This window comes from Ixodes scapularis, unplaced genomic scaffold, assembly GCF_016920785.2.
Source record: "Ixodes scapularis isolate PalLabHiFi unplaced genomic scaffold, ASM1692078v2 PGA_scaffold1__304_contigs__length_218370807, whole genome shotgun sequence".
NCBI lineage: Eukaryota > Metazoa > Arthropoda > Arachnida > Ixodida > Ixodidae > Ixodes > Ixodes scapularis.
The window spans coordinates 129296177-129323483 of record NW_024609846.1 but is presented as its reverse complement, the minus strand read 5'-3'; the positions used below and the strand labels follow the sequence as shown (position 1 = coordinate 129323483).

Genomic DNA, 27307 nt, shown 5'->3' with positions numbered 1-27307 from the left:
TAGCAATACATGAGAGGCTAGGAGGCTCACATGGCTAACATTTTTGCGACTTTTTATTTCATCAAGGCCCATCGGGTAATACAGAGGGGATGAATAGATAAGCACAATATGCGACACAAACATAAAAATCGGTACAAATATCCTCATGGGTTACTTGCATAAAAATAAATTGTGACGGCTACAAGTTTGGACATTAAAAAACCTGACGATGAAATGAGATGACACGAAAATGCACTCGATCCGTGCCATCTTTCACACTTTTTATATAAAAGACATTTGATGAAATGGCCGTCAGCGATTCGATGAAACGCCGTTTCATTGCTTCGGCTCAATGGTTTCGACAAACAGAGCCTGGGTTCGTGCGTTCGTGGTGCGTGTGTTAATAAATTTCTTGTACCATAACCCCCCTCCCCCCTTTTGCGTGTCCCGCATTTCTGCTCGCAGCATATTTTATTTCTTGAAGATCTGTCATAACACATTGCAGCACTCAAGGAATCATTGGACACAGCAAACATAAAAGACGACCTATTTATTTGCGGAACACACGCTCCGCAACAAACCCGAACCAGAAACGTTCTCGGCTCCCTGCCATGGCGGCCGGAAGTGGCCGGCGACTGATCCACTGATCTCTGGCACATTTGATTTGTTTTGAGCGTTTTGAGCGGCTGCTAAGGCCATAGTGCTTTGCCACATTTACGCTCAATTTTGTTCAGTGTAAGCTTCAGCTACATAGTGGAACTAAATATTGAGCTATATTTGCAAAGAAAAGTGGAATATCAATTTTCATTAGTTCAGCAAGACCAAGACGAAAGCTCTGTTGAACTGGGAACTGGAGTCGCCATAAGCATTGCCCATTGCTTTTCTTTTGGAGTTTGTTTTTGCGTGTTTCGTTTCTTTGTTAGCTTGGGTGCCGCGCGGTTCGGTCTTTCTTGATTTCCTTTTAATGTGATATTGGTAAAGGATGTCCAAGTGCGGAACAACTGGGTCCGGGAGCACGTGAGTTTAGCCAGCGCTGTGATACGTATTTCCGTTTTAATCAGTTGTAACCAGCTGATGTTCTCTAAAGCTGATTTCGAAAAAGCTCGAGGAAAGGCTTAACCCAGGATCAAGTGAAATGGATCAACCGAAGCGGCCGAATCACGCCAGTGATCGGGCCACCGCAACTAACCCCAGAGCCGCTTTTGTACGAATTCTGAGTTACGGGTTATTTTATACATGCCTTGCACGTGGGAGGCACTTGCACGTGACGTCACGCTAGGGAAGGCCGAGGGCCCCGCGCCATGCTGGTGGTTGACTTCACACCGTGCGGACGCGCTTCGGCCCGCTTCAGACGGGGCAGTTTCTCCCAGCAACTTGACGTCGCAACACGGCTCGCCCGCGTTCACACGCAGAAACCAATTGCTGCAATTTTCAATCATCATCATTACATTTTATTTTTCTTGCACTATTTAGACACACAGTTCTGCACTATTAATGTGTTTTTGTACCTTTAAATGGCGTTGAGAATGCTAACTCATCGTTCAGAAACGGTTTATTTCCAAAAAAACGATAAATTTCAAACCAGAACCAAGTCTACCGGAACCAAGGGGGATTGCATGAAAATATTGCGTCCCTGGTTGGCTGCTGCCCCTTCAAACACCTTCGAATTGCTCCTAGTTGCTCGCTTGTTTCAAACTAGACCCGATCTGAGCAATTCTGTCGATCTAGGGAAAGCTGGGAAACAACCTGCCAGCAATCCCAAAATTGCTAAGGCCCGCTTCCGACAAGGCAATTTCACCCAGCAAATTGACGTCGCAACACCAGCAACATGGGCCGCCCGCATTCACACTCAGCAACCGAGTTGGTATGATTTGCCATCATCATCAAAAATTTGATTTTTCTTGCACTATTTAGATGCACAACTATGCGCTAAAAACATGTTTGTACATTTTTTAATGGAATTGAAAATACTAACTAATTTTTCTGAAACGGTTTATTTCTAAAAACGATCCTTTTCAAACCAGAACCAAGTCTTTAGCTGTCATCATCACCACTACAGGGGCATCACGTGAAAATATTTCGTCCCTGATTGGCTGCTGCTGTTTTAAACGTCTTCGAGTTGTTTGAGTTGCTCATCCGTTTCGAGCCGGACCCGATCTCAGCAATTCGTGTCGATCTAGGGAAAGCTAGGAAACAACCCGCCAGCAACCTCAAAATTGCTGGAAAAGTTGCCTCGTCTAAAGCGTCCTAAAAAGTTTCCCCGTCTGAAGCGGTCCTTACTAAGGTGTAGGATGCCGCTAACTGCCCGGACATGCGCTGGCATCAGAGATGGGCAGTATTTTAAATACAAGTATTTGAAACACGTATTTCAAATACTTTGTGTATTTTGCATTTGTATTACAAATTGGGTAATGTATTTGACGTGTGGATTTAAATACTAAAACGTGGGTATTTCAGATACAATTGTAATTAAATACAATTTTGTGGGCAAAAATACATCCCTCAAATTTATTGTCACTGTCCAGAGCAGGAAGAAAACTATGTTCTGCACCGAATGCAGTGACTCTCAATCAAGCACAAACGTTTAGTGACTGTGATTGCGGTGCTATAGTCGGTTACAAGTCAAGAAGGTAGCGGCAAATGCCCCTCAAAGGGAATCTTGTATTCCTCCGCCACCAATCGCGTCCCGTTGTTTCCGTGACGTCACGACCTGCCCGAATCAATCTTGTTCTGGCAAATGAATATTTTCAACATGGCTGCCGGGCAGATTTTTTATGACTTGAGTATCTTGCAGCAATTATTCTGTTTTTTAATGTGGTTTTTCACTTACCCGAGCATACGTTGCTAAGTCGTAACCGCGTCCACTTTTATTCGCAATAGGTTCTGCGCGACAGCGTGAGAATCGAGCGATAGCATTGCCATCATCATCATCATCATTTATTTTCCTTGAGGGCCCATGGGGCATTATACAAGGGGGTGGCAATAGAACAAAAACAAATAGAACAGTAAATACAAAATTTCGATGCGGGAGTAAGGCCTAGCGTTGTACATACATCGAAAGCCGTCTGCTCCTCTGCCTCAGGTTGCGCCTCAACATCGTGAAGGCATCGGCTTTTCTTCGCAGTGGTTTCCGTGGAGCGACATTAAAATGCAGCGGTCACCAAACTCTTCTTTATAAGTGTAGTGGGCTGTACGGGAGGGGCATAAGTGAACCGCGAACACAGTAAGTGTCTTTACCCAATTTCGACCGTATCTTTGCTGACGTTAATAAATAGTCTGTCTACTGAAATGACGCCTTCGAAGCAGTATGCATTCATCTGTGAAACGTGGCGTCCTTGTCAAGTTTCCGCGTCGCAATGAGCTGCACGGTAATCTATGATTGCGATAGTACCCGCGGGTGCACCCTCGTTCGCAATAATGAGCTGTTACATACTGGTGGCACACAAATGATAAAGCCAGTGATGCGTATGTTACAAACATTTTTTTGATATTGTTTTGGACGTTAAGAAGCTGATGTCTTCTTTTGGAAGAAATACCAGAGAATTTGAGGGAAGCAGATTCGGTTCTCTCAAATGCTTCCAAACATTCTGCTTGCTCTCGAGGCGCTGTCAGTCGTATGTTTATGCTTCGAAACCCGGGTACGTGACGCGTGTACCTCCACTCGCGTCGCGTCGAGGCCTTAGGTATTACCAGTAAACACGCATCAATTTTTCCAATTTACTTTAGAAGGAAAATGTGTCCACAATATTGGATCGCAGCATTGGTTTAATAATTTGTAAAAGATGAAAAGTATGTCAATAAAAATTGATTGTAAGGGCAGCTTCCCGCTTCATGAATTGTGGCTTTCTTATATGCGAAATATTTGTTTAAATCAAGAATTGAAAACATACCGAATACTCATGATGTCCTGATCTTGGTCCGAATGCAAATGGCAGAATGATTTGTCTTTATAACAATAAAATCAACAATGTTTGAATCAAGCAACAGCTCAAACCGCCTAATTACATTTCTGATGTATGTTTATCTCTGGATTATACCAAGCCGTAGCTGCGATCGAGCTCTTCAGAATCTGCCATCGTCTTTCTGGTCTACCTTGGCAAAGACAGACTCGTGTAAAAAACATTGAGCTTCTTGGAGGCAACCTTGCAGTCCTAATTAGGGATGTCGCGAACTACCCTAGGTTCGATTTCGAAAGGTTTCGATATTTGCGAAGCGAACTGAGGTTCGATTTCGAAAAATTTCGATATTTTCGTACCGACCGAGGTTCGATTTCGAAAATTTCATAACTTTTGACCACAGTGGAGTTTCGAATTCGAAAACTTCGAAGCTTTCACGGTTTCTAAAATTTCGAATTCGAATATTTCGAATATTTTTTTACTTCAGGTTCGATAAATTCGAAGATTTCGAAATTCTTTGTAAAAAAAATTCGAAAACTTCGAACGCTTCGAATTTTTATAGACATGAAGTTTGAACAATTCGAAGATTTCGAATTTCTTTCTGCATAAAGTTCGAAAACTTCAAAGGTTTCAATTCTCTTCTAACGCCAAATTCAAAAAAAGAAAAAAAAAATTTGAAGATTTTGAATTTTTTTATAATCCAAGTTTTGAAAGTTCGAAGTCCGATTTTCAAGTTTTTCCACAGTTTCAGTTTCAAATAACGTTTTCACAACTCACTTGTTCAAAATCAAGTTTAGAAAAGTTAAGGTGTGATATCTAGATTCTACGAAGTTGGTCAGGCAATTAAATGAGACGACGAGTGTCCCGGACGTGCTAGAATATTTGCCAGTGCAGAATTGTGACCGCCAGCCCCGGGTGGGGGGGGGTCTTTAACCTGCATCATGCAGTAGTGATCACACGAACACACTGTTTTACGAGACTCATCCAGTTCGAAACGGCCAGGGGCGAGCAGGAGATTGAGGCTCAGAAAAACTTTGAAGCGACCTGGCAAACTACCTCGCCACCAGGGTTGTAAAAGTTACTTCAAAAATGTACCTAAGATACAGTTACAGCTACTCATACAAAAAGGTACTTAGGTACGTACCTAGGTACTGGCTTAAAAAGGTATCTAGGTAAAGGTACAGTTACTTTAAATATACTTTATTTTCCCCGAATTCGTAAATATATATTGGAAGTAAAGCTTTTTATACTAAGGATAAACACAAAAACGAGTTCCATAAAAGTGCTTTATTGGTGTCAATGCTAGAAATAAGGAAAAGGGTATTCACATGAGCCGGTGCTGACGTCGAAGGGCCCAGCCAGAATACGTCGGCCGCATGAAGAAACGCATGAGTCGAGAGCATATGCACCTAACCTTTGCGACATCAAGCGAAAGGCTTCAAGCTTCCTCGTTTTTTTTCTTCTTTCGCTAGTTTGAAGAAAAATAAGCTTTTTTTTTTTTTTTCTTTCGGAACTTTTTCAGTTTTGATAGCCGCCAAATTTGAGTCCGATGTATTCAGTGGAAACTGTATTATATCTGCGATGTTACATTTCTTTATGGTTATGATTATAATTCATTTTCAATTATATCTTATATTGTATTTATGGCAAAAGAGAGCCACCACCAAGACAAGATACAGGCAACAGAAATTGTGCACATCTTTCAAGTTATCTGTTCTATTGTATAGCTGTCAGAGGAGCTTCATACACGCAATAAAGTCAATTTCAATTTGAGATGAAGGAAGCTGGTCGCTATTTTCCTTAAACGTTGTTCCGAAGCAATTCGATATATTGGTGTCGCTTGAACGGCATCGCTAATCCACTATTCGCTCAAATGAACACCACCATTCGCTAAAGTGTCGTTCGATGAAAAATCATGGACGGAGCTTCAATTGCTAAAACGTTGTTCGATCAAGTCAGTGCCTCCCAGGTCGTACCCAACTCAACGTTTATCACGTCACATGATAGTGTGTTGATACTTCAAGATTTATAGTTTCTACCATTTTGAAGTGAATAAAAAAGTACCTGTAAAAAGTAACTTCACTTAGTTACAAGTTACTGGAAAATGTACCTAAGGCACAGATACAGATACCGAGAAATAAAAGTACCTAGGTTCGTACCTCAGGTGCAACAAAAGTACCTAGATACCGATTTACAGTTACTTGTACCTAGGTACTTTACAACCCTGCTTGCCACCCCTTGCACGCTGGTAGTAATCCGATCCGGTGAAGTTTATAATTGTCATGGAGGTTTATTTGCTGGGACGGAGGAATCGCCTCGCAAAAAGCACAAAAGCCGACACAACTCGAGGTCGAGGAGCGTTCTACCATACAAGTGGCGTCGGAAGAGGAAAAACGGGGGGAAAGAGGGTAGCGGGAGGTGGGGGGGGGGGGGGGGGAAGGCTTTAGCCTCCTACATCCCCTTGCAGGTATTTCGGACTGTTAAAGAAAACAATACGGGGAAAGAGGGCGTGGTCGAGCTTATTTTAAGCTGAAATTATTTATGCATATGTATAGCTACTGTCGCTCTTCACTGCATAAAAGGTTGCGTAGATGGTCATTGTTAGAAACTCGTTGTCAGAAGGCACTGCTCGTCACATGCTTAGTGGTTCGGAAGTTCAAAGCTGTCTTATCGACCTAAACACCTGTGCCAATAGTTACAAAAAAAAAAAAAAAAAGAATAAATGCAAGAATAAAAAACAGGAGAAAAAAAAAAAAAGAACTATCAAGAATTCGTCGGAAGTGTTATATTGTTGCATATTCAGAGGTTCAGAACTTCGAAACAAGTTTCTTTTACCAAAATGTGTACAGGCTAAAAGAAACACGTCCCAGGAACGTGAAGCGAAAAAAAAAAAAAAAGTTTTCTTTTAATGACGTGCTGAACTTGAACACTATTAGAAATCTTCTCCCATGAGTTAATTTATTCCTTAACGTGAAAAAACAATAAATATATTATTTTGTATTCTGCAGATGGCAATGATATGTACTGTCTGTGGTGTTAATTTAAATGCGATACCTCAAACAACTTAGACGAAAATAAATATAAAGTTTAGGTCATAATTGCATGCAGATACATGTTTGGACATTTCTTCGAAACTCACGTTGAATAACAATACTAATCACATCTTAAGACGGCACTTACCTAGGCTATACATAGATCATTCTTAAAAAAAGTATAACATATCTACCATAAATAGCTCCGGCTGCAGCGTGCTTCAAATCTGGCACAAACGATAAAGGCCCGTTCACACTCTTGCGACTGAGTGCGACCGAGTACGACTGAGGGAGACGAGTTCTCTTAAAACTTGTTAAATGTTTTTAAAATGAGGGAACAAACTGGCATTGTGGCGCCATCTATGCGGTGACCCTGGAACTGCATTTCACAAGAGCGAAGGTTTTGCGGGATTTCCGAGGTCAAATGTGCGTAATACCCATAGAAAGGCTCGTTTATAACATTGACAGAAGTTTTTCGAGCCAAGAAAGAAAGAATAATGCGCGAGAAATAAAAAAAAAATATGCCGGACCGCCGAGTTTACACTGCTTCCCAATAGATGGCGCCATTGTGTTTTCTGGTTTAAGAAGTTGTAAGGAACCTAGGTTTAAGAGGTCGCAAGAGTGTGAACGGGCCTTAATCGTCAAAAACCCGTCGTCCTTCCTCGCCCCTTTGGGGATTTATTTCTTTAAACCTAAGCATGCCAGAACATTGAAATAAACGACATTGTCTTTCGTAAGGAACGCAGCATTGCGTGTAAAAGTTCGAGAAAAAAAAAAAAATTACGAATGTACCCTACTACTTGAAATCAAATAAAACCGTCCGCTGGTCTTTCGAAGTTCGACGAACGTCGAACTTTTACCCTAAAAGTTCGAAGTTCGACGAACTTCTGACTTTTCAGAATTCGAAAGTTCGAAACTTTTCGAATTCTCTTGATAAATAAGTTCGAAAGTTCGAAATTCATCGAATGTTTTGGTCAGTCAAGTTCGAAAGTTCGACAAGCATCGAACCTTGCAGCGCAATAAGTTCGAAAAAGATCGAATTTTTTAGCGTAATAAGTTCGACGGTTCGAAAAGCGTCGTACTTCTTAGCTTAACAAGTTCGAAAATTTTACCTCCGTCGAATTTTATGATATAGACAATTCGAAAAATCGAAATCTTTCGAACCGCTTGATTCGATCATCGAAACTTCGATTCGAAAAAAGTTCGCGGCATCCCTAGTCCCTAATGAACAAAAGGTAAGGGCGCAAACGAGCTGGTGGTGGTTAAACATTTCGACAAAAACCCCGAGACTGGGACAAAAAGGGACGGACAAACAGAGTCTCAAACACAGCTGAATTTTATTTGACAACAAAGGGTGCTTATATAGGCGTCAAATCCTACACAAACCAAAAGAGAGAGAGAAACCTACACAAAACAAAAGAGACGAAAGAAAAAAGAGGGAGAATTGGGAAAACCCGTGCCACAAGCAGTACAACAAAAAACTATTTTTTGTTGTACTGCTTGTGGCACGGGTTTTCCCAATTTTCCCTCTTTTTTCTTTCGTCTCTTTTGTTTTGTGTAGGTTTCTCCCTCTCTTTCCTTCGTCTCTTTTGATTTGTGTAGGATTTGATGCCTATATAAGCACCCTTCGTTGTCAAATAAAATTCAGCTGTGTTTGAGACTTTGTGTTTGTCCGTCCCCTTTTTGTCCCAGTCTCGGGGTTTTTTGTCGAATTGCAGTCCTCATTGTCAGAGCCTCCATGGAACCATTGGAAAGAAGGGTCCCTGTTGTTCCGACACGTTTCATCAACTTTTTACGACTCTCGTTTCATTGATACTGCCACACTGTGCTGTGAAGTTTCATCGACACACAAATATCACGCTGTGGGAACATTTTGTTGTGCGTTTATCACTGAAGCACGTATTAAGCTATCCGACCCACCCAGTTCACGACGCTTTGCGGCGACAGTCTCCAGCAGTTCATTACGAAAATGTGGACCGACCCAGCCCACCCGTACATGCCGCTTCGCAGCAGCGTGTAAGGGTGGTCCTGCCCCCGTGCATGTACCCGTACCCTTGCTCACCAACAAAGCAGCGCACCCCTAACCAAACAAAGATCTTGTCGACGAAACATAGCAAGATATGTCGATGAGCGAGTGTCGATGAAACAATCTGTTGATAAAACGTCGCAGCGTTGAAACAAACTGTCGGAAAAATGTCATTTGATTAAATGAGTGGCACCGCACAAAAAGCCTGTTCCCGAGCCGTGTTACTTAAACACTATCGGAGGCATCATTTTTAGATACCCATTGCCAGAACAAATGCACTCTAAACAAAAGAAGAAAATGAATTTCATGCCCCTCTGCTTTTAAAGTTCACTACCTGGAATTGGATAAGGGGCCATGAGGCAAATTTGAAATGGTTCTGGACTGGACAAGATGGACTCATTATCGGCGTTATTGGTGCAAAAGTATGACGAGTACAGCGGGCTCGGGCCTGAGAGTCGAGGGTTAACGTGGGGCTCCCCAAGCCGAGGGGTATGGCGAGTTCACACCGACAGTGGGAAGCGACCACCTACCTATCTGACCTCGTTGCAAGCCTTAGACCTCAGCCTTCAAAGGGCTCTGCATGATTCGTCGTATGGGATAACTTCTTAGCAGCCCATTAGACTAATCCTACAATTTCGCTCCAACAGTACATCCCCGGCCTTCCAGGAGGCGACCCACTTGATCCGGGTGCGAGAAAGGACCCCAAATCGTGACTTGCACTATATAGTTGACCTCTGGGCCAGCTGATGGGGGCACTACAGGGGCACCAGTGGAAAATGCGATTACGCCTGTTACAGCCTATAGCATCACAAAACCCAGAAATACCTCCATTCATTCTAAAGCAGCTTTAGAAGCCACCCAAGCGCTCGAAAACAACCTTTCGGTACTTCACAACTCTGCCCTTGGCAACAAGTCTGGCTGCAATCTGTGCATTGTGGTTCTTATCGGCTTTGAAAGCGTTGGATTTAATCCTGTACATTGCACTAGTCCGGGAGGCTCAAAACTGAGGTCTCTATGGAAGACCGCTTCACTTCATCACAGCGTTTCTGCAAGACGGACAATATCAAGCTTGAGCTAGGCCCAGTTACCGGCATTGGCATTCCCCAGATCTCCGTCCTCTCACCAATCCTTCATCAATGTTGTAGCCATACCTCGGCAAACCTCACTCATGAGGGCCCTCACTCACCCTCACTCACCCTCATCTCCACAGGTGGGGTGAGGGTGAGTGAGTTTCTGAACCAGGAAAATTTATGAGTGTGAGGGTGAGTGAGGGCCGTGAGGGCCCTGAGGGCCGTGAGGGCGGTGAGGGCGGCAAGGGGTATGAGGGCCATGAGTGCGTGAGGGGCGTGAGGGCGGTGAGTGGCGTGAGGGCCATGAGTGCGTTAGTGGTGTGAGGGCGGTGAGTGCGTGAGGGGTGTGAGGGCCATGAGTGGCGTGAGTGGCATGAGAGGCGTGAGGGCCGTGAGGGCGGTGAGTGCATGAGGTGGTGTGAGGGCCGTGAGGGCGGTGAGTGCGTGAGGCCCCCTTCAGATCGAGCATCTTCCTCAGCAATTTTGGTGTTAATGGCGGGTTGTTCTCTAGCTTTCCCTAGATTGACACGAATTGCTGAGATCGGGTCCGGCTCGAAATAAGCAAGCAACTCGGAGCAATTCGAATACGTTTGAAGCGGCTGCATCTAATCAGGGAAGCAAAATTTTCACGTGATACCTCGTGCCGGTGATGATGACACCGAAAGACTTGGTTCTTGTTTAAAATCCATTGTTTTATGGAAATAAACTGTTTCAGAAAGGTGCATTAGTATTCTTAACGGGATTTAAATGCATAAAAACATGTTTATAACGCGTAATTGTGTCTAAATAGTGCAAGAAAAAAATGAAAGCCGTTTACAACTCCCTGTAACGCCGAATTAGAGCGCAGCTCTTGAGGAGGAGGAGGGAAGGGTACTGGGGGGTGGGTCAAGTGACCTCGGGGGCGGGGGGTCACGTGACCTTGGGGCGTCACGTGACGTCGCGGGGGTCACGTGACCTGGGGCCACGTGACGATACCGATGACGTCATCAGTAGCGTCACTGATGACGCCATCAGTGATGATGATGACGATGCGGATGCCGGTGACGTCATCAGTGACGTCACTAATGACGTCATCAGTGATGATGACGATGACGATGCGGATGCCGGTGACATCATCAGTGACGTCACTGATGACGTCATCAGTGGCTATGACGTCAACGGGGGATCACGTGACCTCGGGGGTATCCCCAGGTCACGTGACCCCAGGGGGGGTCACTTGACCTGGGTAACCATCGTGACCCTCGTGAGGGTAACCCTAGTAACCCTTGTGAGGGCAACTCTCGTGACCCTCGTGAGGGTAACTCTCGTGACCCTCGTGAGGGTAACTCTCGTGACCCTCGTAAGGGTAACTCTCATAACCCTCGTGACCCTCGTGAGGGTAACCCTCGTGAAAGTTACCCTCACGAGGGTTACTAACCCTCGTGAGGGTTACGAGGGTAAGTAACCCTCGTGAGGGTAACTCTCATAACCCTCGTGACCCTCGTGAGGGTAGCCCTCGTGAAGGTTACCCTCACGAGGGTTACTAACCCTCGTAACCCTCAAAAGGGTTACCTTCACGAGGGTTACCCTCACGAGGGTTACTAACCCTCGTAACCCTCGTGAGGGTTACAAGGGTAAGTAACCCTCGTGAGGGTAACCCTCGTGAAGGTAACCCTTTTGAGGGTAACTAACGCTCGTAACCCTCGTGAGGGTTACGAGGGTAAGTAACCCTCGTGGCCCTCGTGATCCTCGTGAGGGTAATCCTCATGAGATTAACCCTCGTAACCCTCACGAGGGTTACGAGGGTTGCGGTTACGCCGACGGCGACGCCGCTCAAGCCGGGAACGGGCCCCTAAGAGCTGCGCTCTAAAATCAAATTTTATGATGACGATGGCAAATTGCAGCAATTGGTTGCTGTGTGTGATTGCGGGCGGCGCCTGTTGCTGGTGTTGCGACGTAAAGTTTCTGGCCGAAATTGCTCCATCTGAAGCTGGCCTGAGTGGCGTGAGGGCCATGAGTACGTGAGTGGCGTGAGGGCGGTGAGTGGCGTGAGTGGCGTGAGGGCGGTGAGTGGCGTGAGGGCGGTGAGTGGCGTGAGAGCGGTGAGTGGCGTGAGGTCGGTGAGGGCAGTGAGGGCGGTGAGGGCGGTGAGTGGCGTGAGGGCGGTGAGTACGTGAGGGCGGTGAGGACCGTGAGGACGGTGAGGGCTATGAGTGCGTGAGGGCCGTGAGGGTGGTGAGTGGCGTGAGGGCGGTGAGTGGCGTGAGGGCCATGAGTGAGTGAGGGGCGTGAGGGCCGGGAGGGGCGTGAGGGCGGTGAGTGCGTGAGGGCCATGAGGTGACTGTGAGGGTGAGGGTGAGTGAGGGGCTGAACGTGAGTGTAGCTGTGAGGGTGAGGGTGAGTGAGGGGCTTAGGTGAGTGTGGCTGTGAGGGTGAGGGTGAGTGAGGGCGACCTAAAATGCCGACCTCTGGTTGTAGCCGACGTTTTCTCACGTCAAGCAATTAGTGCTGTTTTTACGATATATTTCAAGCGAGTACAATGGCGCCTCTTAAATTCAGGAAATCTATGCCGCACTACTTCAGACCACACTTCGGCGCACAGGGCAGCTTGCTCCTCATCCACCACGAGGTGTTGGCCAACTCGCCAAAGTGCAACCCAAGAGTCGTAATGGCCGTCGACTTCAAGGGAACTTTCGACTCGTCTATTATGCTTCGAAACGGAGCACTAGCACTGGCATTTTGCTCTCCACTGTGCTAACACAAGGTATTGTTATTCCCAGGGTGGCCTCAGTCGTGTGAATGGCCACAGACGTCCTGTTTATGTTTCGAAACGAGATCATTAGCAGTTAGAGTTAGCTGCACACAGTGCTGACAGACGTTATTGTTATTCTCAGAGTGGCCTCGGTTGTGAGAATGGCCACCGACGTCCAGTTAATGCTTCGAAACAGGTCATTGGCAGTTAGACTTAGCTGCCCGCAGCGCTGATGCACGTTATTGTTATTCTCAGAGTGGCCTCAGTCGTGTGAATGGCCACCGACGTCCAGTTTATGCTTCGAAACAGGTCATTGGCAGTTGAAGTTAGCTGCCCGCAGCGCTGATGCTTGTTATTGTTATTCTCAGAGTGGCCTCGGTCGTGTGAATCGCCACCGACGTCCAGTTTATGCTTCGAAACAGGTCATTGGCAGTTAGAGTTAGCTGCCCGCAGCGCTGATGCACGTTATTGTTATTCTCAGAGTGGCCTCGGTCGTGTGGATGGCCACTGACGTCCAGTTTATGCTTCGAAACAGGTCATTGGCAGTTAGAGTTAGCTGCCCGCAGCGCTGATGCACGTTATTGTTATTCTCAGAGTGGCCTCGGTCATGTGAATGGCCACTGACGTTCAGTTTATGCTTCGAAACAGGTCATTGGCATTAAGAGTTAGCTGCCCACAGTGCTGACACACATTGTTGTTTTCAGAGGGGCCTCGGTCATGTGATAACCATAGGCGTTCCCTTTAGACTTCGAAGCAGAGTACTGGTACTGCGATTTCGCTGTCCGCTGTGCTAACACACGGCTTTGTTATTCCCAGAAGCCTCAGTAATGTAAATGGCCACAGACGTCCCATTTATGCTTTAAAGCAGAGCACTGGCAGTGATATGTTGTGTCATTTTTCTTAGACAAAAAAGAGCTTATTTGCAATCAAAATTCCATTTGCTGCGTAGCAAAGATGTTTAGACAGCGGGAAGGGTCAATATGGCATCTGATGTCTTTGCCGTAGATGGGCTGCAAACTTTTGTTTTCGTGAAGTTGAAATCTATACTGGTGATTCATGGCACAGTGCAATGAATCACCAGCTTAGACATTATCGCAACAAAAATAAAGTTTGTCTGGTGGCTGCATATCTAAATGTTATACGGCAACGAGCAGAGAAACATGACAACATGAGAAATTGGAGGTTAGTGGTGGTCAAGAAGAACAATCCGATCTTAAAGCAAATGAGTGGTCCTTAAAAGGACCGTTTTCTGTTCCGAGATGTTCCACGCTTTTTCCATAATGGTGGCCTTAAGCTTCGTCAAGGGGCTTGACACCAGACAGGTCACTCTCAGATGGGGTGTCCTCTCCATCCAGCTAAATGACGATGGGCTGGATGTGGGCACTTGTGGCACCGCCTCGTCGGAACGTTGCTTCAATGTCAATAACGTGCCTGACAGCATTAATCCAGTTTTCAGTGGTGACCTTGTCAACTTCTTTGTTGAGGAGTCTCCCCAAGTCGACAATCTTGAACGTCGTGTTTCGGGCAGCAACGCCGTTCTTAATCTGCGCCCATATCAGTTCAATGGGGTTGAACTCGCAGTGATACGGTGGGAGCCTGACCACAGTGCAGCCAGCTGTCTCGGCAGCAGTGTCCACACGATACTTTAGGTGCTGTGGCTTCACCAAGGCCACAATGTCGAGCAGCTGCTTCTTCACCATCTTGGGGTCCCATAAAATTTTCTTAGACGTCAGCCACTGTCGGATGTCGTCCTTCCGGGAACTCGTTGTCGGCACTGCTTCCAACCCATGGAGAATAGAAGGGTAGGAGAGGGCATGACGTCGGCCGCGTAGCCTCCACAAGCCAAGCTCCCTTGACGCCTCGCCTCTTTCTCATTTTCCTCCTTACTCTCCTCACTTACCATGTCAACGTGACCACATCATGTGACCGTAGCTAGACTTCGTCTTGCTGTGGGGTACTAGAATACACCACAGTCTAGACTTCGACCTGATAAAACCTACCGGACGGAGCGCGCGCAAGCCTGCAAGGAGTCCTTCTACAATCAACCATCCATCTCACACGTGACATGTCACGCGCACCAATCGCCAGAGAGATCTGCGGTCACGCTGGGCACAAAATCGTTTGAACTTTTTATGACTAGGCTTCACCAATATTGCAACGTGCCCCCTCCTAGTACTTCTAACCTCCTTGTTCCAACCGCCGTGAATGGTAAGAAGCGTTGTCCATGACGATAACGTGTCGGCAGTTTGTCGAGGACACCGTCGAACCACTTCTCGAAGCGGGCGCCATCCATTTTCTCGTGGTAATCACCGGTCTTTTGTCCACGGAAACACGTCCAGGCAGCCGTCGACGAAGCCTTCATCGCTGCTGATGTGGGTGACAATAAGACGCTGGCCCTTTTCCGATGGCTGCTTGAGGCCAGTCGAGAGACCACGCATGAAGGCTTCGTGAGACGAGGCCACTGTCGTGTCTACCCACACCCTTGAGACAGTGTGCCCTGCCGTCACCCACGTCTCATCCAAGTAGAAGATCTTCTGACCATCTTGTCGGTGACGTGCGATCTCATGCAGGTACTTCTGCTGCCAGGCGACTATGTCCTCTCGTTCAATCAACCGGGAGTTTCGTTCCCTCTTGTCATGCTCGAATCCGATGTCGTGGAGAAGGCGACGCAAAGTCCAAGCCTTCAACGAGGGAAGTTCAGTGCTCGCGCAGAATTCGGCCGTTATCTTCTTGACCGTGGGGACCTCGTTCCGTCGAAAGAAATGGTGGACGCACAATCTCAGCGCGCACAACGTGAACTCGCCGTACCTGACTTTGCGCCGCCTCTTGCCTTCACTTGCTGGGCGCTTCCGATAAGGTCTCACAACTTGTCCCTCGGTTTCTTTCGCCTGCTTCCTAATCTCGAGGACGGTGCATACACCAACGCCAAGCAGTTTGCTGACTTTGATGCAGGACTCCTCCAGAGTGAGGCCGGGCTGGCCGGGCTTGGCGGGCGGTTTGTGTCGCACCTGAACGTACGCGTTCATTATCAGCTGCCGTGCAACTCGGTTGAGGACATCGCCGCTCTTATGCCTTTTGTAGAGGCGCCTTGGCGTAGGCGGCGAGGCTGTACCAGACTCTCTTGACGAAGAAGTATCAGAGGAATCGCATTCCGCTGTCTCCACGTTGGGATTCATAACGGAAAAGGAAAGACGACTTCGGCATTGTCAAAACGCGAATCGCAGGAACTTTCAAAACCCGAAACGCAGGTATTTTTTTAACAAACTCAGCAAATACACGGAATGTACTTAATTCGAGTAGGAAGGTTATCAAGCTAAAACCAACAACCATATATGCATTACTTATAAAAGTTACAATTTTTGTTGCACTGAAGCCTTCTTTTTACGTCAACCTTCCGGAGCGAGTAATTTGCCTCGGCTAGGTGGCGCAAGCTGCCGCACGCTAAAAGGTCTGTTTATAATCAATATCCATCCATTAAAGCAGAAGGGGCGTTTTCAGCGAACTATTTTCTCGACTGCGGAGGCGGTTGAAGCGGGCGCATCACGCTTATGGGGAGGGGCTTCTACTACTTTCTTAACTTGTAACCGACTATAGTCCAGGGCAAGAATAGTGACGAAATCAACGTTCACAGGCAGACTAGCTAAATAAGTGCCTGTGACAACTTGTGATGCTTTCCAGCCTGATTTCCATCCATGTTTTTGCATTGAACATTCTAAATGCGCGGGTCATCCAGATTTTCGTAACTGGTGCGAGTTGCAACAATAAAAAATTCTCCAGCTAGTGCTGCGCGCCCTGGTCGTCTCGGTTCTTTGTTGGTCTATACCAAAATGTAATCGACAAAAAAAAGCTGCTTGAAGCTCTGTACTTTGTTCACCTATTACGTCCAAGCTGATTACATTTTTTTGTGATTATATTTCTATTACGCTACTAGAGCCTCACAACTAACTCGAGTGTGCGATGCAAAATTAAAATAAGACACCCAGAAACCCATTGCAGGTGCCCTGAAGTCGCTGACGCAAATTTTAAGGAATGTATTTGGAAAGGTATTCGGAGGAGACCGAATACATTTGGTTGTATTTGTATCTTGTACTTAAATGCTTTTTTGGAAATGTAATTAAATTTGTAATTAAATACATTTTTGACGAAGTATTTTGTATTTGTATTTCGTACATATTTGCATGTATTTTGCCCATCCCTGGCTGGCATGCACCAAATTTTCTACAAAGTTAACATGTTAACTTGGAAAAACGTGCCGATCCTTACGATGACGATGTTCAGCCAGTACGTCCAGAATTTTTCGGTGTTGGTGCGATTGCGCTACAAGCAAAAGGTTTCGGTATGCCGCGGCAATGAAATTTTAACACGAAGAGCTGTCGTTTCGGCAAAAAAGCTTCATTGTGCGCTACCAAATTTGACGAGTGGCTCTATGAACGCTTGTAGTAAAATTGTTACGATTTTGCGAAGCACTAGGAAACAATGCAATGTCACCGTCACACTCTAGAACCAGAGACAAAAAGAAACAAAATGACCGACAAGACGACTCTCACTGTTTCAGGGTTTAGATTATGATGTTTTTTAACCGCCCGCCTGAATACTTTCGCTCCCTGCAAAGGTTACCGTGTCGCAGATGGCACAAGCCGATGCCCCGGCAGCAGCTTCTCGGCAAGCGTGCACACAGGGGCCGCTGCCTCCCGTGTGCACGCACTTGCACCGATCGCTGTCTGGCCGGAATCGGAGCGTGACACTCTCACCCGTAGTCGGCAGAGAGCCCCGATAATTCTCTTGGAGCGTGGAAACATCATGATGAAACAAAAGGCAAAGGGCATCTATGTCACAAACGGAAGCAGATGCAAAGGCATGCACGACATAAACAACGGTAGAAAAGTGCCGTCACTCGCCGCCATGAAATGCGTGGCACCATTGCTTCCCTTCCACTCATACTTTCTTGACAGCTGCTCTGTCGCGGGGCATGGCGACAAAACGATCGACGGGATGCATAGCAATTGCTACTGCCGAGTGCGGCGCAGTTTACCATGGCTCTCGCTGCGAGTTGCTGCCGGCTCAACCACCAGCATGGTTGTTACCGGTATTTGTTGTCATCATGTGACGTAGGTGCAAGCCGTGTATAATCTTGTAGAGGGACAATTGCGACCTCTGGGACACACAAAACTGAGTCTCGCGGAGAGGGGAGTTCGTCCTTCCCCTCTTCTCTCGTGGTGGCCGGAGGCGAGACAGTTAAAGGGATTTCATTTCATTTCATTTATTATTCCCTCAGGGCCCGAAGGCATTACAGAGGGGAGTGGGCGGTCGACAGATAAAAATAACATAGTTGAACGAGGCAAAAATACACACACACACACACACACACACACACACACACACACACACACGCACGCACACACGCACGCACACACTCACACTCGACACATGCACGCACGCATGCACGCACGCATGCACGCACGCACGCATGCACAGCAAAAACACGCGCTATGCATCATCTGTTAAAAAGTTGGTGATAGCATTTTTAAAATAAACAGTGTTAGTTATTGAGACTATATGTGCAGGAAGGCGATTCCAATCAATGGAGGTTTGGGGTAGAAAAGAAGCATTAAAAGTGGATGTGCTACAATGGGGAATCCCTACCTTTAGGTCATGGTCTACACGTGATGATATGTACGATGGTTCTAAAAACAATGCTTGACGGAGAGCGGGGTTAGAGTAATAAATCTTGTGAAATAAACATAGACGAGATATTTTTCTTCGGAGAGAGAGAGATCAGGTAAGGAGAGGGACGATTTCATGGAAGTTACACTGGCTGTACGATGATCGTTCGAGAGTATGAAACGGGCAGAACGATTCTGAATAGATTCGACAGCTGATGCAAGGGTGATACCGGGGCTCCAGATAGAAGCTGCATATTCCAGTTTAGGACGAACTAGGGTTTTATAGAGGAGAAGTTTTAAGGAAAGAGGAGCAAGCGAAAAGTTACGTTTGAGATAGCCCAAAAGCCTATTTGCGTTGTTAGTGACGTATTGGACGTGGATATTCCAGGAGAGGTCGTTGGTTATGTGAATGCCGAGATATTTATAGGAGGACACAGAAACTAAAGTAGAATTGTTAACAGAGTAGGAAGGACAAGTGTTGTTATGACGAGATACTCTCATAGATGTACATTTAGTGATGTTAAGCTCCATGAGCGATTCCTTGCACCATTTGCAGATGTTAATATCAACCTGAAGGGCGAAAATGTCAGAGTCGTTAACTATCTCTTTATAAATTACACAATCGTCAGCGAATAAACTAATAGAGGAAGAAACATGCACAGGAAGGTCATTGATATAAATAAGAAATAAGAGTGGTCCGACCTGAGGGACACCGGAGTTAACAGGTGAGGGCGAAGAATTAGTGTCATTAGTTCGAACAAATTGGAAGCGATTCGTTAGGAATGATTTTATCCATGTGAGGACATTGGGATGTATATTAAGGTTACTAAGTTTATGAAGAAGTAGCTGGTGAGAAACCTTGTCAAAAGCTTTTGAGAAATCCAGGAATATGCAGTCAGTCGTAGAACCCCGGTCTAGAGTGAGGTGAAGATGATGAGTTAATGTTAGCAGTTGGGTATCACAGCTGCTGAACAGATGCTGAACCGATATTTGAAATCTCATAATTATTGCCCGAGCGGGCTTCACGGGATGGTACTGTACCTAAAACCGATATTCAATCAGACGGATGGGGCCCGAATTATTGTATTTCTTTGAATTAAGAGCGAATCCTCGGCCGGAAGCCGCCGGCGCAAGCGAGTCCTTCTGAGAGCAGGCGTAGTGGAACTGACGTGCGCATTCTCGGCGCCCCCAGCGCCCCTGGTGCCTCCGCGCAGTCTCCTCGTTCGTTGGTGCTCGCCTTGATTCTTCGCTCGGCGGCTGTTCTCAAAGTGACTGGTACTAGTGCCACGCGGGCAGAACCCGCTTGGTACTAACAATAACAAACGCCACCCGGCTTAGCGCCTGGCTTGGCTTGGCTCCATCTGTCTTTTGAGGCGAATGAGAATGTGCACGTCACGAAGCGAGCTTTTCACGACGCTCACCAGGGGTTGCGTAAAATTGTATTTTTCGTGTTTATTCAATTTTATACACCTTCTCGCTCGAAAAAACGTCTTTTAGAAGTAAAGGACATGCTATGTATGCCATTGCGACCAAGAATTTCCAACCAAAATTTCAGTTCAGCATCCCTTTAAGGGGAGACGCGGGTCTTAAAATGGTCAAAAAACGCGAAATTTCACGTTTTTCAAAATTCACATATTTGGATTAATTGTAGTCTAAGGTACCTGCCTGCAAAGTTTCAATGTCGAAATCAATGTCTAAACATGAAAAAAAATGATATTTACGATGTCCCCGCAGAGCCCTAACACAGCGAGTTCAATAAAAACAAGTGGAACTTCGCGCCCCGCGCGTTTCGCGATCGCTCGTCGGATCGCGGCCATCTTGGTCTTGTTGGAAAGCCGCTTATTTTCCCCACGTCCCCATGCCATTCGTTATCGCGACAACATCGGGGAACGTCCGCATTCCGCGGGTTTCGAAAGCCCCAATTGCGATCTCTCATTGGCCTGCTAGCAAGGTGCCCGTACGTCAGAGCACGCACGGCGCCTAGCGCCCCTGCTATTGGCCTAAACGCGCCCCTCCGCTCTTTTTCTCCTTTCCTCCTTTCCGTTCCCGCGCTGGCGAGAGGTGCGTCGTCTGCTCCTGGGCTCGTCTCCGCCCGTCTCCTTAGGCCTGTCTGCTTTGTTTCCTCCGTGGTCGAGCGCACGTTTTAGTTCCCGTTTGCGCGCTTGCGTTGAATATTGTTGGTTCGTTTTCCTACGAAGTCGCGCGTGTTCTGTTTTGTTTCGCTTCGAGTTCTCGAGATGCCGGACGACGCTCGGTTGAAATCGAGCACGCGGCAAGCGTTCGGAAGGAAGAGGAAGCGACCGTGGAACAAGAAGCCGAAGCTGTCTGCTGCAAGTGCGCCACCGCGATCGGCACCGCCGGATGCCTTGGATCTTCCGGAAACATCAGCCGGAGACATCGCGACTCCATGCAGCAGCGGCAGTTTGTCGAGCTTTGCGAGCGCGGTTCGTGTCGACACCGCATACTACTCCACGGCCGAGCAGGCGCAACGAGTCGCACGATCGGACGAATGCAAGCGTGCGCTATCGGAAAAGTCGGCGACCCGGCGCAAATTCGACCTTCTCGGCGTCACCACAGGAGGCCAGACGCGCGACGCTGGGACACAGTTCATTGTAGTGGACATAAAAGCTCTCAAAGCATGGAGAAGGACAATCCGCATAAGGCCAACACTGCCCACCAGAGCAGCAGCAATGCAAAGCAGAGGTTCTCCAGGCAACACCAAACTGGAACAGCTGGGGACTACAGTCCTGGACAGCTGTGAGGGGCTCCCCTTTCAAGTGCTACACGAACAAAGGCCCTTTTCAGGGCCAAACAAAATCTGCTTTCGGAACGTGCAACCCTTGGTGCTTCCTCCCGTTGTCCCTTATAGTCTACTCATTCTTTTATAACGTTATTTCACATTGCAGACATTATTTCTCAGTTTTATATTATTTCTAAAGGTTCTTGTGAACGGATTGCAGAATTTTTCATCTCAATTTGTTCAGATAGAACTACGCTTCATATTGCTGAACATTATTGCATGGGATATCTTACTCAATTTTATGCAATGAGTGTCAAAACTTCAACTGCAATTTTCTCAGCTTCGCATTTTTTGTCTACATGCCTAGCCTTACGGTTGTTTTCATGAGATTATTCTTCGAGGATTTCTATAAACTTTATACCGTTGAATTCAGAAAGAAGTGAACTGCAGGGTGATGCTATTTTTGTATGACAGTATGGGCCCGAAATTTTATTATTAGTGATAATGTGACCTCGTTAAGCTTTGTAAATAGTGTACTTGACCTAATTAGACTAGTTTTATACAATGATCTATCTTTACAAAAATATAAATAGCATCATCTTGCATGACAGGTCTTTAGCTACAAATCCATATCACTTATGCAAAAAAATTCGTATTAGAAAGTTCCTTAATGAGTCGTAAGAAATGACCTAATTAGGCTTCATTATTTTCTTCGTAACTCAAAAAGTAATTGAGATATTGCAGAACTAATTGTATATTTGAAAAGAGGAAGCCAAAACACATATACACACTAATTTTCATTATAATCCATTAATAAACAAAAAAGTCGATTTTAGAACCAGTGTCTTGCCTTAAGGTCTGTTTACACGATGCACTTTTTAGGCGCGCAACAGTTTCGCGACACTTAAGTTTTGCGAAATGTGCTCGTTCACACGTACCGCTTCACGTGCAACAACAACGTACACCGATGCACCGTTTTGAGTGAGCTCCGAATCAGATCGCTATTTATCTGGGGACCTGCTTTGCGCATTTTACGCAGTCAAGTCACTTTAATTTTTTTTCTCACATACTGCACTACTTGGAGCGATCTCGCGTGTGCGCTAAGCCGATTGAGGCGGCAACCTGTATGTGCAGGACATGTGCCGGCGCCAAGCCCGTGCACAGCCAATTCATTGCCAAAGCTCCTATCAATGCACATGGTATTCATAGAAATGCTAAGTGCCCAATCTGGTTACTTCTCGGCGCCCATGTCTGCCCCGAGTTTACTGTGCCAACTGTTTTTGAGAGCGCACATGGTTTCATGTTCGCTTGTAAACAAAGCAAAGTTGGTTTCAGTTTACTCGATGGTCTCTTATTTAGCGGTATCGTCGCGACAACAACGCTATGAGCACTATTCTAATCTCGCCAACTCCCGCTAATTGTCTTCGTCCATCGCTGGATTTTTTTTCCGATATGCTACTCCCTTTTCCTTCAGTGGAGCTTGACGTGCTTGCGGAAGCGCCGGCAGTATCCATTGTTCGGGGTTTCGGTTTTCTTCGGATTTGGCTCCGCTACAACACCGGCAGGGAAGTGGTCTTCTCAAACAGCTCGCTCCCCCCTCAAAGGCCACGTGAGAGCGTTTCTGAGCGGCCATTGGCGGCGCCCTCAGAGTGATTGACAGGATTCGGCAAAGTTTCAGCAAAAGCTCGCTCTAGAAGCGAGGTGTGCGCGCAACTTTTTTTAGATGCGCGCGTCCTTTTCGGACTTGTTCAGACGGCGCAAACATTTCACAAAACTACATTTCGCGACACTAGATGCGCGAGAAAAACGCATCGTGTGAATGGGCCTTTATCGTCACTACCTGTCCAGGTTCCTAGACATGCATCGCGAAAAGAGCATTAGCAACATCCACTAGGTGCTCTTTGCTCATCGTATAATTCATTTTAAAATTCCTTTTTGTGTCTTTTTCAACAGGAGATTGGTGTGTCTGATGTGATACTGCTCCCTTAAACATGAGTAGGTTAAGAGATGAGTGCAAAAATTTCGTTGTAATATCCTTTTTAAAACTTACCTGGGTCTGTTTGCTGGGACCATTGAGGACCCGAGCTGAGACAGTCTCAGCCAACCAGCAGTCTTGGCGAAACAAGTCACTTGCTTGATGAGAAGTAAGACTGATTCTAAGACTGAAACTGGGATTTGTTTCTCAATCCTGGTCTCGAATCCTGAGACACCCCCCAGAGCTGGCTCACTGCCGGTCTCAAACCAAACAAAAATGTTTGGCATGGCCACTATGCAACAGGGATGCTCTTAGTTAAACATGAAATAATGCAAAAAAGACAGGGACACGAAGTATACAAGACAAGCAATAGCCCTGTTTGGTTTCCCGTTTTTCCTTCCATTTCCACCAATGCTACGACAGTCTCAGTTGGCTGTTGTTTATCTTTGACGTGCTGCAGTAACCAAGGTAGACAGTAATCTTTTTCCTCGTTTGTGTATGGAAAAAAATTTGGCTAATTATCGCAAACAACTTAAAAACAAACCACGTCAAATTCTAGTTTTACAAAAAAAAAAAAACAATTAAAATGTTTTTGTATGAAGTTTAACTCTTCAATGCACATGCAAGACAACAACAAAGGCAGCATATGATATAATAATAAAATGATTTCGGAAGGGTTACCACACTGGTAGGCTCTGAACACTTGTAAATATGCAGGTCGTTATATTCTTTCACTACATACATAACACCTTATGAGTCTGCCGTCACATGTAGCCCATTGTAAATACCATCCTCTGTTATAAAAGACTGAAGAGAACCGTTGCTCAAGCTTATTGGCTTGCTTGCTGCCTGGCAAAGTGCTTTTTCTGTCTATTGCTACAATTGAATGGCCATCATATAGCACCACGGGACATTGTAATTTCTGTCATTTGTCAGCACGATGGCAATCCTGACATTAAACAATTGTTTGTACTCTGTTAGGAATGGAACCAGCGAAGTCATTTCTCCTCTTTCCGATCTCAAACGCTCAAATGCTGGCTGTTCTGGCCTATATCATGCCAGTCATTCTGAACTACGCTTAGGGTCACACTCATAACATCTTCCATCCGCTTTTTTATTGGACAGGAGGTCCCAATGCATCGCTTCTACATCCGGTATTTCTCGAGTTTCCCCCCAGATTCGCCCTGTAGGCCTCCCTTACTCCATTCTAGGTATCTAACTCAAGTTAGGACTAGGATGGGACTCTGCCGATTTCGCTTTGATCAAGTGACTCAACCGGCACGGCGCGCTCTGTCTCAGCTGAAACTGCATTTAAGCTGAGACACGGATTGAGACTGCGCCGCGTTCTTTCTAACAAGTGACCCCCAATGTTGTGGAGGAAGAGAACTTGTCTATGCAGCGTAGGGCTGTGGATTGAACGGAGGAACACATGGATTCCCTCACTTTGAGAGTAGTGTGTAAAGGCAGTGTTGAAGCATGAGAGTAAACACAATCCTCAAAGTGGCACCGTGGTACCAAGTGAGGCGAACGCGGTGGCACAGTGTAGTTTCGCTTGTCCACAACTGTAGGTTTGTCTGCTTGAAAATACCGTGAGATAATTTTCAGTTTTTATTTACCGACTCCTTCGCAGGACATTCAGTTTTGCAATGACGGGGTGGCTGCTTCCGACCCACGTTTACAAGAGTCTCATTAATTGCCTTTGCTTTCTACAGGCCGAGCGAAGGTCCCAGCCTTGAAGAATATGCTGCCTCCCTTGCACGACGATGTCCTGGTCTCCCAGCACCCGAGAAGCTCTGCTCTGACCTACGTAACATGAAGAGCAGATGGAGCAAGTCCAAAATCAACCTTGATCTTCCATGTACCGATGGTCCTGCCAGGTGCTGCCACATGCTTGGACAACTGTCCCTCTGGAATGAGTTCCTCTGCGTCCTCTGCATGGAAGTCAAAGAAAAGGTGCCTGGAAAGCTTGGCGTGTTTCCTCTAGACACCGAGGAACCACAGCATTGCGACATTTCCAAAGACCATGCTTGCTTCCTCCTGCACTGGCTCATTACGCAGCACCGTTGTATCAGAACCCTCCGGCTCAACCGGAGTTTCTTCACTCTAAGCCACCAGCTCCTTTGTGACGCCCTTCGTGCAAGTTGTGGCATAGAAAGACTGGAGCTCCGTGGATCATTTGAGCTGACTGATTGTGCCAGCAAAGATCTCCTGACAGCAGTTGCAAGTCTGAGAAAACTGGAGGTGCTGGTTGCTGTGATGCCGTCAAAAGATGCGTTTGTCCTTCATGCACCTTCTCTTGGGGAGATGCAGTCTCTGACACGGCTTGAGATTCGCTGTGTCAAGATGACATGTGCAGAGGCAGAGTCATTGCTGCTTGGTTTGAAAGGCAACAGGACAATTTCACAACTTCATGTTGATAACTACTGCCTGCTGCCTGGAGATGGTAGGGCATTTGGAGAGTACCTGGAGCAGAATACCAGCTTAAAAGAATTGACCATGGAGTCTGTGTATGGCAATGAAGTCAACCCTGAGCCTTTTTTCGGAGCACTGAGAGTGAATAGGGTGCTTTGCAAGCTGGCACTGAATGCATTTAACCTTAATGTACCTCACTCTCAGTGTCTGGTGGAGGTTATGGGCGAGAACACCACACTGCATCGCCTGCACATTGAAGGCTTTTTTGATCCGCTGCCTTTTAGCAAAATGATTGAGCATAACACTGGAATCCTGGAACTTGTGCTAAAGCGTACCCCAATTGGAGATATCATTCCATTTGCAGACGCTGTTCGTCGAAACAAGACGATGGAAAAGCTAACACTGAGTTGGCATGGTGCAGTTGAGGGGGCAGAGCCTTCTAAGGGTACAGTTGTGTTTCTTGAAGCTTTAGCTAGCAATAGAACTCTTAAAACATTCACCATGGAATGTATGGGTGAGAAGGCAAAGCACTTCTATAAGGCTTTGGAGAGTACAAGAACGGTGGACAGGGTGTCATTCCGTGTAAGCCTTGGACATCCAGAGACACTTCAAGGTATTCTGAAGGAGAGCACGAAACTGTCGGTTCTTTGGTTGGACTTAGGTGGTTGTGACAACACTCAAGTCCTTTGTAGTGCCTTTGAGCACCTGGCTTCTTGCCATTGGCTCACTGAGATCGCCATCAGGAAGGATGAGTGCCTGAAAAAAGGCCCAGCCGTACACCTGGCAAGGCTTTTTTCTTCATCCAAGGTTCTGAAATCAGTCTATCTTCGTTTAAGTGCAACAGCGGCAGCCACAAGGTGCCTTCTCGAAGGGCTGTCCAAGAATAGGAGCATCACATCGTTGAAACTGAAGGACGTGAGGCTCAGATTGCCTGAATTTGACATGCTGAAAGCAATGCTCGATGTCAACACGACCCTGCACGCTTTAACCCTGTTAGGAGAGGGTTACACGACATGCAAGTTGATAATGTCAGAGCTGCCACATTGTCTCGTGAACAACCACTCCTTGGTTAGTGTGCATGTCGCCATGCTTGACGAGTTTCCTCGCGCCATGTTCAGGATACAAGACAGGATGCGGCTCAACTCCTCATTTCAGCTGCGTGCAGTGGAGTTTGTGATGGGCAATCATCAGAAAAGTTCTGCCATCGCATTTGAGCAGCTGTCTCACTGTGATGTGCTGGTGGAAAAGCTGCGATACCTGACCCACGAATCAGAGTGTGAGGCTAGGAAGAGAATAGCGGAAGCCAAGAGGTACCTTGCTGTAAACTTCATGGCTGTTGCCGGCATCGTCACGGAGGACGTTGTCTGTGCCATGCAGAGCGATGGTCAGACTCAGCTGGACCAGATTGGTCTAGATAATTGGCTCCGGATCCAGTCATACCTGAAAGTAAGCGACATACTGGATGCACCAGTTGGAGACATGGAGATGGTGTCTCCTTCGGGAGAGCGTGTCCTGAAGAGGAAGCTGGGAAACGAGGCTGATCTGATGTAGTTTCTTTATGTGGCTGTCTGTTAAGGCAGTCTATAGGTCCAGTTCTTCTTCAGTTGTACTGTGTTTGATCTGATTGATACTGTGATATTTGACCACTGCTGGAGTCAGATTGCTTTTTCTCGTTTTAGTAGGTTTTGTATCTTGCGATTTTAATTTTAACCAGGTAGTTAACCTGAATCTTGTTCTGAATGTTCTCATCCTTGAATAAATTTAAATTTTATCTGCTTTTGAA

General features: G+C 46.4%; 1 protein-coding gene across 1 annotated transcript; it reads left to right on the top strand.

Annotated features, from left to right (window-relative positions):
- The first annotated feature begins 862 nt into the window (after window positions 1-862).
- Window positions 863-27307, top strand: LOC115317533. The gene is made up of 2 exons (XM_029977195.4): window positions 863-996; window positions 24825-27307. Exons 1-2 carry the CDS (start codon window positions 962-964, stop codon window positions 27073-27075), a joined length of 2286 nt encoding a protein of 761 aa, XP_029833055.3. The 5' UTR covers window positions 863-961; the 3' UTR covers window positions 27076-27307.

Coding starts and splice junctions, on each gene's coding strand:
- LOC115317533 (XM_029977195.4), top strand. CDS start 962: ATGTCCAAGTGCGGAACAACTGGGTCCGGGAGCAC. Junction 997..24,824: donor ACAACTGGGTCCGGGAGCAC/GTGAGTTTAGCC, acceptor TGCTTTCTACAG/GCCGAGCGAAGGTCCCAGCC.